Source organism: Anas acuta, chromosome 8 (genome assembly GCF_963932015.1).
Source record: "Anas acuta chromosome 8, bAnaAcu1.1, whole genome shotgun sequence".
In the NCBI taxonomy this organism is placed as follows: Eukaryota; Metazoa; Chordata; class Aves; order Anseriformes; family Anatidae; genus Anas; species Anas acuta.
In genome coordinates this window covers 10,298,577-10,312,962 of record NC_088986.1, presented here as the reverse complement: position 1 = coordinate 10,312,962, position 14,386 = coordinate 10,298,577, and the positions used below count along the sequence as shown (strand labels likewise).

Genomic DNA, 14,386 nt, shown 5'->3' with positions numbered 1-14,386 from the left:
TTCGCAAGTCAGCACAAAATGGTCAAGTAACAGAAGAACACTTGCTCTCGTACTTTTTGGAACTCTTAACTTCAATTTTGAGTCTTTCTCAACTATCCAAGTGGCTGACAGAGTCAGCTCCTCAGAGATGTGAATGCAGGATTCTCTTCAGGACAAACAGTGGCAGTGAAGGGGATGTTTTTGCTTAAGGTAATGTACAAGACTTCTAAAGAATGGGTTCTCCTCCACTTTTTTTCACTGTATTTTGATCCATGTCAGTGCAAATCGTCTCTGGCACTCCTTCCTCCCATTGGATTTAAAAGCCAAAACATTCCAGAATTTGGGGAGTAAGTATCAACTGTAAGTGTAAACAAGAAGATACCTACTTTTGGAGACAATGTTGAAGTCAGTGGCTATATACAATGAAGGTTTTGGAGGTTCAATAATTTCTCTGCTCCCAATAACTTCCTCTTATCCTCCATACCCACTCTACAACTGGCCTGCAGCAAGCAGGAGTCAACTATTTTGACGAGTAAAGTTGCTCTTAGAAATCAGCTCAGCCTCTCCAAAGATATGACCCCATATCTTGCACCTGCACGCACTGCAATTGTCCTCAAGTCCCCAACACACACAGCACACATTTACTTGTGGCCTCAAAGCACTAATGTGCAGAACGCCTTCCCATAATCCCCATTCATTGGGACTGTTTTTACCCTGAACAGCTCTATTCAGATTTTACTTCTTCACCATCCAGTAACTTTGCAGGCAGTGCCCACAGACAAACACTCACTCACCAGCTACGTGTCAGCTTCCCTAGAAACCGGAGGAAACTGCAGTAGCCTAAGACTCTGGATACTGGCATTGAGACTTGAAGTAAATCTTACAGCCAGTTCTTGTCGCTGAAATCAGCACAATTTCATATCCTGGCATCAGGAGCTACCCACTGCCTTCAAGATGGTGAAACAATCTTCCATGACTTCAAAAATGAAAATGAAGAAACAGGTCAAGTGACAAAGCTTCTTTGCAGCAGGGTACTCAGCTGTGCTTCAGCCCTGGTGTTTGGCGCTTCTGCTGTTCATCGTATTCTTGACTTCCATGTTCATCAGAAACACAGAATTGTTTATGTTGGAAAAGACCTTCAAGATCATCAAGTCCATCCATCAACCTGACCTGCCAAGTCCCACCACTAAAGCACGTCCCCCAGTACCACATCCACAGGCCTCTGAAATACCTCCAGGAATGGGACCTCCACCTTTTCCCTGGGCAGCCCGTTCCAATGCTTCACCATCCCCTCCAGGAAGAAATTCTTCCTAATATCCAGTCTAAACCTCCCCTGGCACAGCTTGGGATTGTTTCCTCGCATCCTAGATCTTTATTTATGCACACAATCTTTGAGGCATTTAGCAGAGCAGTATCACTGTTTATCACCATAATCCATGATTCAGAAAGTACTAACTCATCATGCATAAAACCTTCATTAAAAAGTAGGGAAGTAGGTCACACATGGATGTCCAAATCACCTTGAAAGATGTATTTAAAGCAGATCACCCATCAGAAATTGTTGGCATGCTTTAAAAACACTTAGAGGAAATGAAAGCAGTTAGTCTTTGGAGTGATAGCCTTCAACACAGAATTACCTTCCTACTGTAGGAAGCAAGCTATTTGATGAAATTTGATGAAATGAAAGATGAAATCGTTTGATATTTGCATTTCAGTGGAACTTGAAAGTGATGACCAAAGCTGCACATGAGGGTAACAAAACTGCAATTCTTATCTCAGAATAATCATCATCACATGGCCAAACTGCAAGCGGTCATCAGCAAAACGAATGCAAGGATTAAAAAACATAAGCATCACCTTTTCTCCTCTATCCAGAGAGGCATGGAGCTGAGCAAGCCTACGCGATACTATTGCTTTGGTTCCAAAGCTGGCTGGGAAAGTTCCCTGGCTGGCCCTGGCAGCGCTACAGCCGCGTGTTAGCTCAGGTGCACCACTCCGAGCTGTGCCAGACTCGAGCTGGTATTCATAAAACCAGAGCACGTGTCCGCAAGGAACCAGCTATCTAAAAAGTCCATAGCGTACACTCAGGAGTAGTGGCTTGTTGATTTGAGACAAAACACATTTCATTTTTCACCATATGTCCAATGCTTTTCTATGAAAAACCGGAGAATGAGTACTATTGTACACAGTGATACATTTCAATATTCCTGGGGTCTGACAGACGCAGCAATGTGAGTGGCTGGAACTGGAAAGCGAGGTATAAACATGACCCGTAGCTCATGCTGTATGTATGTTACATCAGCTGCTTCCTGCAGATTGTTTCAACAAGCACTGCTCTGATTCGAAATGCAGGAAAGACAGCAGCTAACACTCCGCACTCAGAGCAGCATTTCACATTTACAGTACTGACATAAACATTCATGAGTTATGCTCCTACGAGGCAGGAAAAGTAATACTGTGTTCATTTGGAAAAGCGAAGAAATTATGAGAGACAAACATTAAGTGGGCTTCTCAAGGCCGTAAAGCCCTGTAGAGAAGTGAGATCTCTTTGTACATTATTTCCAAGGCATTCTTAATGCAAACAGGTAACAATTCATGTTAGTTTTTTATCTTTTCCATTACCAAATCACCTAAAGAACAAGAGTACTCTACCGCTGTGAACATAACGGTTGATTATTTTCATGGTTTTATATAACAAACATATATACTTTTTTAGACTTCAGCAAAAAATGCCGTCGTTTTTAAATTACTTTTTATTTTTTATTTTTCAGATTGCTTCCTTCATCTACCAATACCAACCAGAACAATCCTGCATTCTAGAGCTCCCCTATCATGGCACACATCTAAAACCAACAGATGAAGGAGGCATATTCCTCAAACCTTACACATATACTATTTTCCCAAATGGTAAGATACAGAAAAACATACCAGCAAGCATTAATTTGGCTCAGTGATCCATTCCCTCAATAACCAGAGGCTACCTTTAACTACACTGACTTAACAAAGGAATCTAAATTGTATAAATCAACGTCTCAATTAACATTTTGTTTAGGAAGAGTTACGGAAGAGAAGCAGAATGTAATCATTTGCTAGCACAGTGGCTCCAGAGGTCTGGGAGTGAGCACATGAAGAATGGAGTTGAATGTGGGAAGGGTCCATTATTCTTTCAATAGCGTCTGGTGCTGCAAAATGTGTGCGCGCATACTTTCCTACTTGAAAAGCTTAAGTCCTCAGTAGCTTCTTGCTCTGGGAAAATGGCAGGCACCCAAATGCTAACACAGGGATCTCAGAAAGGGATCTACCTGAAGAACAATATTTTTCGAGTGGCCTTAGAAGTGAAAAATAGCCACAGAGAGAAGGCCCATTCTCCAGGGATTTTCTTCCTTCTGTCTGACTGCTGTTCATCAGGTGCCATTCCCCGCACACATCCCCAGAACATTCTAATGCAAGAATGGAGAGAGGGCCTCTCTGAAAATAATCACACTTGCTGAAAGACCTGCCCTGCATAAATATCTCTAACAACAGTACAAACAGAAATCAGCCTTCTTACCCGATACTTCAGCTGAAATTTATGGCACTGCTGGCCGTGATTCTGTTATTACTATTCTACCTGGCGAAGGCTCAAAGTCACAGAAGTGGGAATTTCAGAGGTATTTTCAGCAACGCTGAAGCTCATTTGGGAAAAAAAGAAACAACACACCTAGTTCTGTAACTGCTGTACCAATGCAGTAGTGAACAAAGCTATATATTACACATATATGCATACATGTGTGAAAACATGTACCATAGAGGTGGAACAGAGAGAAGTTTGGGACAAGCATGGCCTCTGAAATGATATTTAATGCTACAACTTGGGAATAATAAAGCAAAGAAAAATCAAAGGGAATACTGAAAGACAGTCTCCTGAGCTCTTGCAAATATCACCAGCTGCTGGAGGATTTATATGCAGAAAAACTAGAAGTTCAGCTTTAACTTGAATTTCCCTTGCTTTCTTACTGGTTTGCTTCCAACCTTTGGAGTTTAATTAAAGTCCATCAGCCAAAATTTTTCTGTCTGAACGCCTTAAATTATTCCATTTTAAAATCTGTACCTTTTGACTGAGTCAGGTTTTTCCAAATCTTGAGCTTCCACTAATCTGAATTATGAATACTCCTCAGCACTGTCCGCTCCCCACCCCCAGTTTTTATTTTTTTAAAGGTTAAAGGAGTACAAAATGATCAACCAAAGCAATACCAACACCTATTGCTGGCCAATACGGAGGTATGCAGGTACATGCAAGTTACACTTGAAACGTGTAATTGTGCTAGGTATAGCGTTCTGCATTGACAATTTGGATATCAAGGTCCAATGGGCATTTTCTCTTTATTCTTACCAGGGTACCGCACATTTGGTGACTGGGGAAGGAGAAAGTCTTATAAGAAATCTCTAAGGCAACTGGCTAAGCAGTTTTGCTGCCTGTAAAAGGAATCTCAATCTAATCTTCTTTAGCTGGAGAAATGGCGCAATAAATTTGTTGAAGAGAAAGGAAGGATTTAAAGCCAGAGAAAATTAGGATTTCTCAAAGCAGAACTGTAGAGGACATGGTGCCCTTAGGAATAGATCTCTGCTATTTACTCGATCTACTGGAAGAACTCCCGGGGAGTTTGTCTTAGCAAGAGAAAGGAAAGTTTGCTATGCTCTTCATTTCCTGTGTAATTCCAGAAACTGCCAGCACAATGCTGTTTGGGGAGAACCACACAACAGCTATTCAAGAGGGAATTCAGCATTGTATTCTGAATGAATGGAAACATTTTGAAAGATATATATTTGCTGCGAGTAAAGTCGAATGCGAACCCAATAAGGGATCCTGGGCACACATACCTTCAACCAGCTAGTTGTATGTTCTGACTCTTTCCATTATGACTTCAACACTATCCTTAGCAGTGCTAAACATTACAATAAATCATCCTGGCTAGAGTTCACAGTAGCCATGAGATAAGTGTAGTAGATCAGCACTAAGAAAAACTAGGCAACCACAGTTCAGTTGCTACTGAGTGTAGCTAATGTTCAAGGAGAGACTATCACTTTTAGGTATCCATCGCTTTTAGGTATCCTTGCAAGTTAGCAGTTTGGGATCTCGACATCCATGATGAAGAAAAGGCTCTTCAAAGTCCGGGTTTCTTAGCGTGAGCTAGATGAATAGTTCCTTACAAAATTCCCAAGGGTGTTTGCCTCCAGAACACTGCAGAAAACTTCTGCTAAGCATGACAATTTAAGGGATTAAAACCCAAGAAAAGAGGACTGGAGAATGGTAGGCAAACCGCAAGACTAAGCTTGGGTTGAGCTCAGGAATCAGGACCTCAGCCCCAAGCAGAATCAGACCTTTTTAACTGAAGAGGAACAGTCACATGCCTCATTTCACCCTTACTTTGCTTTAAACTAGGCTGTTTCCTCCCCCCTGTATTCCACATTGGCTGATAAATTCCCCAACGGCGGGTGTTAACTAACTCCGCATTCCAGTCTGCTCTGCGTCATGGAGTTCCACATCCCGCTGATGAGGAACACATGGCTGACATGTGGTAGGGGAGAGCCTGACAGCACTCACACAAGTAGGGATAACTCCTCTGACCTTTGGCTTTTTCCCTCTGTACCATCCCAAGCACACAATAAGGAGTCTGTGCCCCTCTGTTGCTTACCGGTCGTTCTGGGGGTGCTGGACACAAGGTGAACCCCTAAGATTTCAACAATACCTCTCCAAATACACCCAATGGCTGCAAACATATGTTGAGAACAAAACACTGATCATTCTGTGCCTCTCCCCTAACCAGACCATTCAGAGAAACTTCCATATCATACAGGTTACATCTAGATCAACATGGGTAAAAATGTCATATAAACAACCAGTGATGGCTAAGTTTCCTGCATACTTTGTGAAATGAACTCAATGCATTGATAAAAATTGCATGGTGGCAGCTGTGTTAAAATATTGAGACATCTTTTTAAAAAATGAACAGGTCATTTGACATCTTTTCAAGAGCCAGCCTTCTTTTAGATTAACATTGAGATTCAGCTTCAGTATTATCCAACCTGGTGACTCATTCAGAGCATTACGTTCACACACTTACTCTACAGCATCCAAACAACAGTCATCTCTTCCTACTTTGAAACCTTCAAAAAGTAAAACCAAGTCATGGACTAAATGCCAATCTGAGACCGCAGCATCAGACAAGTGACTAATGGCAATCAATGTCAGTAAATGTGTGTTGCAATTAGAAACCAAATGCTGAGCCTCAAACTTTCTGCTTTTAGTCTTATGGTTACTGTAATGCTGGCTAGGATCTTGTAGTAAAATTAAATCAATTGTCAATAAATCTTTCTATAGCTAAATTTAATAGAAGTCCTTGCTAATATTTCCCGATTCCAAGATTCATGACCTCTTACCTGTATAAGCTGTCAAGACATGGCACGACCTCTCTTTTATAAACAGGACATGCACACGTTGTACATTCTTTCCAACCTCTCACTCAATCAATAAAATATTATGGCAGGAGCAAAACACAATAAAATCCAGTGGAAGCAACAGTATTACAATAAGTAATAGCAGCTCTTTAAAATATAACATCCAATGTCTCGTGAACTGCTTTGATAGTGCATTCATGTTTGCTGTACAAGCACAACATATAAAAGCACCAAATTAATGTCTTCCTTATATTTGGCTAAATCTGTCTTCTAAACAATGAATAATTTAAAAATACTCAATCTCTGAAGTTGAAGGCTACACTCATCCCCAACATATTTACAGAAAAAGCAGAGCAAGGCTTAAATGCATAACAGAAATGCAAACTTTCTAAGAAAATGAATGCTACAGCAGTTACTCCTAGGGAACTGAGAAACTTCTAAACAGGCAAGTAAGACCTCCAAAGACATCTTATGAGCATCTATTCCCTACTAATGCCTCAAAAACTCATAGGCCAATATCTTTTCTGAAGCATTTAGCAAAATCCTCTTCCGTACAGAAATATGATTAAAGCTACACCAAGATTTTTAGAGTGTGGTTATAGTCTGAGAAGTTAGTGTATAAAAATCACACCCTCTTATTCAATAGACCTAGTTTCCCTGTTTTGATTCAGAGTCAGATCCGCTTGCTTTACTGGCTAAAATAACTTTTTACAACTTTTTAAATTCCTCCTAGTACTGTGAAACTAATTCAGTTCTGGGAAGGCGAACCAGATTCTTCTCTGGCTTGTGCATCTGCAAGAGGATTATTACCTAAATCTACACATACAATTCCTGGTTTTGTGTTGGAGGAGCCAAAAATGAACCTGACTTATTTTCTGGATGCTAGTCAGAAAAATTTATTTTTATTTATGAAATAAGCAGATCTGAAATAATAACTGCAAGAAAAGATCTGGACCAGCAGCAAAACCATGAAGTTCTATACATCATTTTCAAAAAGCCACGTATCAGAGAAAAGAAAGATCCAACATCTTCCAACAATATTCCTCAAAAAAATCACTTGAATACAAAGAAAACATCCAGCTGGGGGCAAGGTGGAGGGGGTAACCCTAAAAGAGGGCAGCTTGCCCATGATCTAGTTCAGGATGCTTTATCCAGTGGAGCATCTGCCTGTATGTGTGTCGCTCCCATCCTTCCTCACAGGAACTCTGTTTTAAAAGACAAAACAAACGAGCCACCACAGGAGTAGTGGAGTATTTCAGAGATGCCAATTTCCCAGGGAGAGCAGTGGCAGAGAACAGCAAAGCTAAGGAAGCTGCAGTGTTTATATACGATCCACTTATTTAAGACAAATTATCAGCAGAAAAAAAGGCAATATCCCAAGGCGATAGAAAGGAAATCAAGTGTATCAAAGCTATTTCTGAACTCCCATTACCTCCCCACTTGGCAATGTGGACTTTGAAAATTACACTACAGCAGTCATTTTTATTCTCATGATGCAAGGGGAAAGGGAAGAAAAGACTCCCCCGTCTTGCCCTCTCTCCCCCTCTTTTTATTAAAATATCTTAAAAACAGATCTGCATTGTTTCTGCAAGGTTCCTAACGTTAGTCCTGCATATATTTATAGATGAGGTATTCCTTTCTGTCTGAAGCACATGAGGTAATAAGTAGCTGGAATTGTCATGGTGATTTATTAACATATTCTCTGGGAGAAGCCCTGCACCTGCGTCTGTGCAGATGGAACACCCACGAAGGCTGAACTCACCCTTACACAGCCCACAATATCTTGAAAGGAAATGCTCCAAATTTAGACCTGCTCCAACAGGTGTCTTTTACTGTCTCACTTTGCATGACCATAAATATCTGAGGTGGAGCAAAAAGTTCCCCGTCCATTGTAATTGTGCTTTGAAAACAAATACCTTTGCCCCATCTCTCTCTGAAAACAAAAAAGGCAGCTATGGAATTCTCATCATTTCCTCACTCCTTCATGCTGCCAAGCCCTAAGTCAGAGAGATGTCACTGGCAAAACCAGGCTCCAGGGATGAGCACAGATTTATTTTTTTTCCTCTTCAAAGAGCCCTAAACTGGCTCTGAAACTTCCCCAAACTGTATTTCTTTCGTTCTAGTATCTCATCTTGCAGCTATTTGCCAGAGTGAATGACATGCACAGGCTGTTCATGGCTTTTTATAAGCTCTCATTACCCAAACAGGGAACCATTTCCTTGAAAAGCCTTTCCCCAGCAGCATTAGTCTCTCTAGGCACTACCAATAAATTTGTTTCCCAGCCCATCCTGATGGGCACCAAAATATAACCGAATGCATATATCTGATCCTGTTTTGCACTGGTTTACTCCAGGGAGCGTGCTACCTGTGTGACTTGTCACCAGTGTGATTAACAGCGCAGAAAGGAAAAAAATAATAATAATAATAAAAAAACTTTTGAGAGACTTGCTCTGGTAATCAAAGAAGAAAAATCAAGACTCCTTGTTGCGGTGTATCAAGGAGAGGTATTTCTCAGGAACAATGCAGCTATCCACAACTCACAAAAACAAACAAACAAACAAATAAAAAAACAACAAAGCCACCCACAAACAAATCAAAGCAACAAGTCCTGAAAAGAAATTTCAACCAAGCTGAGAAAAAGAGCTGCGTACACCATGAAGGTAGAAATCCTATTAAAATGTTTCTTTCTGTAACACTTTTCATTATTACAAAAATACTTGAGTCAAGAGCAAACAAACATTTAATGCTCAATAGGTACTCAGGAGAATGTGTATTTTCCCCTGTCCCTCCCCACCAGCTGCTCCTTTATGGCAGGAAAGCGAAGAGTGTGAAATCCAATGATAGGAAAAAGGCAAAGGTCAGGAAAAAGGTTTTTCTTCAAGGAGTTAAATTTGCATTCTACAGCTTCGCGTGTTTTGTCAACAGAACTTCCCTCCTGAGAGAAGGGGAAGCCAAAGGTTCTTTGAACCATTTCTATAGGGGATCTAGATTTTTAGCAGTAACAAGATTCTTAGCTCTAGTGAAAAGCTCATCTTCCCTCTTCACATTCTCTCCACCACTCCCTCCCTGTCCCCATTTCCACCCCCTCCTTAAAAGCAGGAGGGGTTGGGGGAAAAAAAAGAAAATGAAAAGGATCTGAAAAGCAAACCAAGCACTGAAAGAGTTCTAGAGTTCATGTAACAAGACCACCATAACCCTTCAAAGGGCCCATTAAAAGCAAAACAAACAAAAGCAACACCCTCAAGATGTCTATTGTATTTTGCAGAGGAACAAATGAGTGTACTGGAAATTCTCCCATCTTGCCACAACGCCTGCTATTTCATTAAAACAAAGTCCAGAGATCAAGAAACAGCCAACATGGTAGCTGAAAGTCAGTCACTTCAAGTGATCCACGAAGAAAAACGAGATTGGGCTTGCTCCTTTTTTTCTCGCTTTACTATGATGTATAAAAAAAGACTTCAAAGATAGTTTTAAGCATTGCTTTTGTTTCTCACATGAGAAAGTCGGGGCTTGAGCAGGTCTAGACAACGCAGTGGTTAGAACTTCATCAGCTGCCAACACTTTGTCTTCCTAGAGCTCCCACAGTTGTTGCTACCCTGGAATTGCCTCATATGAAAATATTTGACAATTTCCATATAGTTTGTTTCTTCCCTCACAGCTTCTCCAAGATGGCAGCTGTAAAACAGAGCGTGCACCAGCGTCCACAGCAGGCAGCTTCGGAGAACAGCAACACCAGAGCCTCACCCAAGCAGATACTGGCCCAAATCCTCAGCCTGATACTTCAAACTGCCAGGCTGTTTGAGGTGTTATCCTTTGAATCTCAAAATGAAATCAGTCTTGGCTACTTGTATGCTCCACCTGAGAATGTTTACAGTGTATGACTACACTTGAAAATGTCTTTTTTTTAGTAATAAATAAACTTACCAGATCTTCTCTCTTTCTGCTCCTAGACTGTCAGCTGTAGGCTTTACTTGGAAGGTAATTAACACTTTATATTTACATATGCACAGCTCTCAAAGCTGGGAGACACATATTTTGCCCCATCTGTGTATTACCAACACCACATTTACCAGTTCCCAAACAGTTACATTCAGGAAGGTCTGCTGAAGACAATGTAACTGAACAGGTGTTCCTGAAGGCAAAGTTTGGCCCGGAGGATAAAGCTTGATTAATTTAGCTATAGGGTAACAGGAATGAGAAACCTCTGGTTAGATGAACCTGTAAAATCGGAGGTCAAATAAGCTCACATATGTTACAGCAATTTTGAAGTTGTTATATCGTAGCTCCCCGCTAGCGCAAGCCATAAAGACAAGCCCATCACTAACAGTAGATAAAATATTCCTCCTTAGCTCAAAATAGACATATTAGCCTTTGTTCGCTCAAAACCACAGAATGCAACCAGTGCTCTATTTCCCATATTATGCTGGTAAATGCTGCATATGGACAGAACGCACGCCTGCAGCTCCGTCCGTGCCATAACCAAGTAAAAAAAAAGAAAAAAAGAAAGGAGAGACAGTGGCGACACCCTGGGACAGGCTCTTTCCATCACAGCAGTTAATATGGCTTGCTTTTGGCCACCATCATTTAGGGTAATCCTTCAACTTTGGCAGAGGACAAGTCATCTTTCCGCAGGCATACAGCACCTCCCTCGCATCTGGTAGCAGGATGTTCGAGGAAAGATTACAACTAGCAGAGGATTGTTAAAGCTCAGATATTTCACGTGGCCTACAGCAGAGGCATTTTCACAGAGGGATTATCTGGGAGCAGACCCCAGATGTCCTCATCCTTGACTTACAGGGTCCACATGGACGAATTTCCCAGCTCTCAGATGGCTGCCCCGCAGGTGTCTAACCTCACAGAGGTGACAGCCTGACTGTCAGCCTGGGACAGACTACAAAGGCTGCTCTCTGAAGGAGCCAGCAGAGCTTCCACAGAAGATGTCAGACAATACGCATCTTAGAAAACTGAAGTCACTTCACAGAAGAGCATACAGAACAACAAACCATCCTTCATTCTTCTACTAAAGCAGATGGATTATGCTGCATGGAAAGCTCAGCTATGTCTGGCATATTTAATATATTCATCCACATCCTCAGTGCAATTTAATGGTGGATATAATACATTTTTTCTTATTAATGTCTTTCATCTAGGAAACACAGCTAGGGTTTTGTGCCTTATACGCACAGAGTGTATGAAATCCTAAGAGCTTTTCTCAGATACAGTATGACTGGAGTTTCATTCATGGACCTAGGCCTACCACTTCCGAATATCTGAATCTAAGTTGTATCTGAACTACACTGACACTGGCTTCATTTCATGGAGAGTTACCTTTCCACCCATTCATTCTCTTTCCTGTCTTTAACCATCACTCCTACTCCACCATTATTTTCCCCCCATTCCAAGTGCAGTTTCTATTACAAGGACTCATACGCTTACTTCTGAAGGATGGATCTTTTAATGACAAGTTCTTCATCCAGGTCAGCTTCATTAGCCATGAAGAGCAATCTTTTTCCTGTATCATCCACTCCAATGAAGTCACGCTGCTCCACTGAAGTTAAAAATAAAAAAAATAAAATTATATAACCCTGTCTTAATGTATGCTGGGAAGACAAATGGGACCACCACCAAGCCCTGAAATATAAAATACTAGGTTTCACACTGACCCTGTAAATCAATGATTTTTCAATGAAGCTAAAAAAAAACACACAATATTTACTTATTTTTTTAAATACTTTTTTTACATAATATTTGTGGACTGCTTTTCAGTCAGGGTAGCTGATACACATGTATTTGAAACACTGTCCCTGCAGCTTTTTGCATCCTTTTTATGAAGGTGCCAACTACAGGTCCCAGCATGTAACACTCCATCATAAGCCATGCTAAGAGTGCTTTCCTTCTCTCTCTCTCCCCCTCAACTGCAAGCAGAGAGCTCTCCAAAATCCAGCTGCTTCTTCCTCATCATAAATCACTCCACATTAGAATCAGGCAGTCTGGAGAGTTAAGAGAGTTAAGACATAACTACTTTGCAGCTGATCTCCCATTTCAGACAGATACAGAGAGCAATAGAAATATTAGATCACACACAAACATAAAGGTATAGATTCTGAGACTTCTGCCACTGACGCTTCTGGGTGGGTTAACTTCTTTCAACTATCTGTTCATAAAACTGCCAAGCAAGTGAATACTTAACAGTCCCATATATTATTATGGCAACTCCCATCTGCTGCAATCAGTGACAGCACATCAACAGTGACTTTGGTCTACTGAAATATAAATCACTTATTTGTGAACAGGTTTTTACACCTTCTGAATACAGTGGTGGCAGCTGACTCTCACTTAGTATGTAACACAACTCCGGTGGCATCCATAAATGGCTTTTTACACGAACACAGGCTGTACAAGAATGCCATGCTACAGTTCTAGCAAAAAAAAAAAAACAAAAAACAATAAACTTTTCTCCCACTAAATACTTTTATTTTGGGCCAAATTTTCAGATTTAAACCTCCTAGATTCTAAGCCTTTAACCACATAGAAGTAACAGCACGTTCAACAAGTAGTTAATTCTTTAAGATCTTTTCACAGCCAAACTGCATTTTTAACCCCATTTTCCCCAGTTCAGCCCTGTACCTTATTTTCTTCATATTTATTCCTTCAGAGTTACCATAGTAATAGCCACTATCAAAATAAAGTCAAATCTACACAGCTGTTCAAAGCTCTCCTACTGGCAGCCTTTGATCCAAGTGATCAGGCAAACCCTCTTCTCAGAAATTAATCATACAGCAAAGAAATACAAAAATAGGCCTGGACATGTAAGGCTGACAAATCAAGTACCATCAGGATAAAGCTCACTTTGCTAGAGAGCACCAGTTGGTTTGGAGCAGATGCCAGATGAAGGGAAGTTTTCCCCTGCATTTCTACATAGGCAACAAGCAGCTTTACTTTCATAATTAAAAAAAAAAGTTATGATTAAAATCAATGAATAAATTAAAATCAATGAATAAAATCAATTTCCTCTGTGAGGAAAGTATAAGAGAAGTGTTAATCCTGCAGTGATATTAACTAAAAAATGGTTTAGCATATGAAAATAGAATACGGGATGCATTTTGCCTCCTCATAATAGATACATGTAAATAAGGACTTGACACAGCTATTGTAATTTATTAATTACCCCAGAAATTACATCCCATCAGTTCCGAGAGCTTTGATGACCTAAAGAAACCACATCGCAAGAGAATGGGAGTTGAGCAATTCAGTAGGGAAAAGAAATAATTTCCAGTCAGATTTTCTAAAACGCTCTTTAATCAAGCATAATTAATTGACACTTGGGAAAAAGACACCTTTGTTAAAGATTCAGTATCCCCACCCTCTCAATTAAGGGGAGAGAATTCACACGATGCAGCCTGCAAGACCACCAAGAGGTCTTCTGGCAAACACAGGGAATACCAGTGATGACATGCCTGCTGCTTTCAAGACAAGAAAAACAAGCAGAAGAGTCACCATCCCCATCTTTTCTGCTTTTCTTTATACACAGAAAGGTTCAGACAGACACTTTTTCACCCCAATCCCTTGCACATCACCTTTAAGCACATGGCTCCACTCTGGGTGCCTGAATTCCTGACACGCTTTCTTTATCTGGGTTAGTACCATTCACCAGCTCTCTACTCTATTTTTTTTATTGCCATGCCTCTTCTTAATCAATTTCAAAAACCAATGAGATAGTTATCACCAACAGTTGATCCTCTAAGTACAGAAGCCTATGGACTTCACCCTGTGACTTCCAACTGAATTATGTCAAGTATTTCAGAAAATCATCAGTATGAATCAATGGCTGATTAATACAGCAATTCATACTAATTAAAAAACTGTTCGTTGTATCACAGTTTCTGAATGATTAATGATATTCTAAAAGAAATGACTTTGCATCAGACACTATGAGCCATGGGAGGTAAGTCTTGCTGTTCCTTCTCAA

General features: G+C 40.5%; 1 protein-coding gene across 1 annotated transcript in view; it reads right to left on the bottom strand.

Moving 5' to 3' along the window:
* EIF2B3 (eukaryotic translation initiation factor 2B subunit gamma) overlaps positions 1–14,386 on the bottom strand; it is a 94,541-nt gene that overhangs the window by 58,600 nt on the left and 21,555 nt on the right. Inside the window, exon 5 of the mRNA XM_068691365.1 lies at positions 11,854–11,965. Coding sequence (XP_068547466.1) covers positions 11,854–11,965 — 112 coding nt within the window. The remainder of the gene's footprint in view (positions 1–11,853; positions 11,966–14,386) is intronic.